The sequence below is a fragment of the Echinococcus granulosus genome (assembly GCF_000524195.1).
Source record: "Echinococcus granulosus chromosome Unknown EG_S00022, whole genome shotgun sequence".
In the NCBI taxonomy this organism is placed as follows: Eukaryota; Metazoa; Platyhelminthes; class Cestoda; order Cyclophyllidea; family Taeniidae; genus Echinococcus; species Echinococcus granulosus.
In genome coordinates this window covers 569,039-573,118 of record NW_020170402.1, presented here as the reverse complement: position 1 = coordinate 573,118, position 4,080 = coordinate 569,039, and the positions used below count along the sequence as shown (strand labels likewise).

Genomic DNA, 4,080 nt, shown 5'->3' with positions numbered 1-4,080 from the left:
GTCAAGTTAAAAGTCCCTACAAACTTCTGCATATCATTGCAGCTAGTTATAGCAGAAGCTGTACAAACCTTTTTAGTCACCTGACAGTAACCTCAACCACAACCAAAAAACATCAAAACAACGACAGTTCGCAAAATGCCCGTGTACTTGGAAAAGTATTCCACTTTCCAATATTCCACACCAGTCAACCATATTTAAGACTATTGTTGGTTATTTTGAATCTCTGCCGATAATGTACAACCCCTACAAGCTCTTCAAGACAGCCATAGAAGTTGGAGTAAGACCTGCAGAACCACCTTACCATAAACGCCGAGTATTCCTTCCGTGCCGAGTCAGCGAGTTTGGACATTCGCACAGCCAGACCAAAGTCCCCAATCTTCACATGGTCCTCTGCATCCAGTAAAATATTGGCCGGTTTTAAGTCTCGGTGGATGACCCCCTTAGAGTGAATGTAAGCCAGTGCGTCCGTCATCTCCCGGAAGTAGCTCCACGCTCGATCCTGATTGAGATTCACCTCCTCGTCCAACACGGTCCGCAGATTCTTGCAAGCACAGAGCTCCATTTGAATGATAATGTACTGATAGAGAGAGAGAGAGAGAGAGAGAGTAATTAAGGGTTCGGTTTATATTGGATGGAATATGCCCACTCACCGAAATCCCAGCGTTTTCCCTTGCCGCTTCCTCTTCATCGTCATCTTCATCCTCCCCAGTGTCGGAGCTAAACGGGATGCGAGTGAGGCAAAATGAGGAACTAAGGACCTACTCATCTCTCCCACTGTGTTCAAAGGGAGAGTCCAGTGCCGTTATGGTGTCTGTCGGTGAATCGTCACTGCTCGAGGAGCTGAAATAGCTAAAGCCCCACAGCGGTTCCTCGTCTGGTGAACCGGGGACTAAGGAGGAAAATAGAGCGTCATTTTATCTAATTAATGGCGAGAACTTACATCTTGACTTGCGAACAGCACGTGCTGTCTGCTTTCGAAGATCCTGCTCCACCAGAGATAGATCCAGGTTGTTGATGTCGAACGGAACTGTCCCTTCCTTCTCCCTTTCCTCTTCCTCGTGGATGGATGATTCACTGACACTTTCATTGACGGTAGACATACTACCCTCACCTGATGGTTTAATGGCATTGCGAGCCCACTGCATTTTATTGTGTGGCAAAGCCTCTGCGAAGACGTCTTTCCATGAAGTGTAGTAGCGCACAATGTTGTCATGCTGCAGACCTGCTAGGGTTCGTACTTCTCGCAGAACAAGATCCGCCTGTGAGCGTGGGATGCGGACGCACTTGATGGCATATTCGTGATTCTCGATTATATTTCGTGCCTACAAATAGAGATGAAGCAGGAGAACCAACTCTTTTCTCAAATAGGAAGGAGGAAGAGCAGTGCACCCACTCGCATAACACAGCCAAAAGCACCCTGTCCAATAATGGAAAAGTCCTCAAAGTCCGAGTAGAGACGTGATCGTCCGCCTTTTGGTGTGTCAGAGAGAATGTTGCTGTCTAAAAAAAACAGTTTGTCAGATCCTTTCATTCACTTCCAATTTGATCTCTACGCCCTACTTTAAGTCGCCTTCTACTCTTCCCTCACACTAATAATGAAGCTGCCTTCAGATACATCTTTGGAGGTAATTCGGACGCAGCATTATTTACTTGACGGACCAATCAACCGATCTGGTACAATCAAGAGTCTTTTCCAGATTTCAATTGGCCCCATGATAACCGACGCAGAACTTCAACAACTGGGCGAGTCGATAAGTAATGTGGCATACGCCCATTCAAGAGACGCGGAACCCCCTCTCCAAGACTCACCAGAACTGTTGACTAGGCTGCGACCGGTATGCGGTTCAGATGGAGCATTAGAAGACGGTGCATAGTTGATTGGCTCCTTTATAAAGGAATGGTTGAGCAGTTCTGAGGCCGAAGATGAGGCTGTGTTGCAAAGACAGCGTTGCAGGAAATCTTTGAAGGCCGGCGCGTAGGACAAGACGGCATTCAGGGCGGGTGTGAATATGGGATCGCCGTGAGCACCCACCCTTTCTGGCGGTGTCTTTGTTGCCAGGTAGACCAGAATTAACCCCTACAGGTAAAATAATAAAGACATTGCGATGTCTAGACCACTAACTACAATCAAAGCTAGCTGATTTGTGCATCAGAAGGCCGCGCAGTATCTCTTAGGAAGGCTATGGTGGGGGAAAGCTATGTTGCGAAAGTAGAATAAAGCAGTTCAGAGCAGTCAATCAGGTGGTTTTTGCGCGCACACTCCTGAAGTGTCATCAACGACAGCCTGGCTTTGCCATCATCTCAACGTGTTTGGGGCTGACGACCGAGGTCAAACAACTGCCGCTCAGGTTAGAGGGGGGAGGCAAAAAGTGATAAATTCACTCCGAAAGCCACTTTTCATAGCTTGCAAGATGTGGTGGTCCAAAGCAAAGAGTCTGCAACAATAATCTGACCCGGCTTCGCTGCATTGGTATCGACTCGGTCACCTCATCCCTAACCCGGAGAAAACTTTTCAAGTCTGCATACGTCAACAAAACCGGCTTGACCTACGTCGTGTAGATTAAATCAATTTGAAAGAACGACTGGAATGGCTATGAACCAGCCTATTCCTTTTGAAAGGCTTCGAGCCCTGTGGATTTCTTTGGGACAGACGCTAAAACTATTGTTTCACAAATACTGCCCTTGAAAGAGAACGGTCGGAAAGGAGTAAGGACGAAGCGAAAGCTACCAAGCGACGATGAAACAAAAAAGACGGATACCTCATACTCAGTAAACTAAGGGTCTCACAAGCCAAATCTTGATTCAGAGCATCTTCTTCACTTACCAGATTGTAGACATCCTTCCTGTGAACCTTTCTGATTCTACTCGGTGGCGAAGGAACTGTGATTGAGTATGACTTATCGCTTTTACGAAGACCCCCCAAACAAGCGTCCAAGCGGCCGTCAAACTCGTACTCTGCAATTTGGACGTTGCCATTTCCATCCATGAAGATCTTCTCGGGCTAGTGACAGGGAAAAGAAGAGAAAGAGTTAAGGACAACCGGTTGAGCTGCGCTTCCTAATGAATCAGCCTTCGCAGTCCCCAACCCTTCTGTAAACATTTATCAAAGCTTGTTTCAGAAAAACTTCGTCTTTAAGCGATTTAATCTGATTGTGACGGTTAAATCTAAGTAGTTTAGTTGTAGTAAGTACCAAGAACGATTATGCTTAAACTAGGAAGAGAGTTTTGAGGGAGAAGCTGTGCCAACGGGGTGATTATCAAACCACTGCCCAGTAATGGTAATGCCACATAACATATTCAAAGAGTATCTCAGCCACTACAGTAATTTGAGTCATACGGCATGTAAGTACCCCAGGAAGCAAACCTCTAGATCACGGTGGTTCATGGTGTGTGAGTGAAGCCAGCGAAGCGCCTCCAGCACACTGGTCGCAATGACACGGATTCGTCCCATATCTTCAGCTGTGGTCTTGGAGATCGTCTTCCCTGCGCACGGCGCCCCAGCGGGCCGCGGTGGCCGAATAAGAGCGGAAATGGGAAGTCCATGGGGCCGGTCGCTCACCAATCGCACTACGCACCATAGCTCCGAAACCTCTGCAATTGGCAAAATTCGTAGTCTTCCTTTATCATTATCACCGAGAAGGTTCTGATCTAAATGCCAGAATGTCTCTTCAAGGTAAAAGACCATGATAACAATCCCTTATGGATTCAAATTTGGTGCATAATTCACCAAATCAGAGCTAATTCAAAAATAGTATCAATTGGCGTGCAGGAAGCCAAATTTAACTGAAATTTGTTCCATCTGGGCAGTTCAACTGACATTTCTAGAAAAGCCGACCTTGGAGTCAGCTTCAAGATTCACACGAACTGAACAACAAAAATTGCTCATTTTAATTGTCGACCGAAAAAGTTTGTGCGGTTTCCAGTGTAATTCTCCAGCAATGACCTATTACCCATTCACTTTACGAAAAAAAGAGAATAACCAAGACAGAGGTGCGAGCTCTAACCTTCGGCAACATTGAAAAGTCAAAGCAATTGTTTATATACATGCAATGCAAGGTATAGACAAAGTGGCGCAAGTTC

General features: G+C 46.2%; 1 protein-coding gene across 1 annotated transcript in view; it reads right to left on the bottom strand. All coding sequences in view use genetic code 11, as the record gives it.

Moving 5' to 3' along the window:
- EGR_03914 (putative serine/threonine-protein kinase ifkB) overlaps window positions 1-4,080 on the bottom strand; it is a gene marked incomplete at both ends in the record, with an annotated part of 19,352 nt that overhangs the window by 9,801 nt on the left and 5,471 nt on the right. Inside the window, 6 exons of the mRNA XM_024493163.1 lie at window positions 248-577; window positions 1,176-1,322; window positions 1,394-1,500; window positions 1,810-2,077; window positions 2,825-3,001; window positions 3,365-3,648. Of these exons, the coding sequence (XP_024352435.1) occupies window positions 248-577; window positions 1,176-1,322; window positions 1,394-1,500; window positions 1,810-2,077; window positions 2,825-3,001; window positions 3,365-3,648 (1,313 nt within the window). The remainder of the gene's footprint in view (window positions 1-247; window positions 578-1,175; window positions 1,323-1,393; window positions 1,501-1,809; window positions 2,078-2,824; window positions 3,002-3,364; window positions 3,649-4,080) is intronic.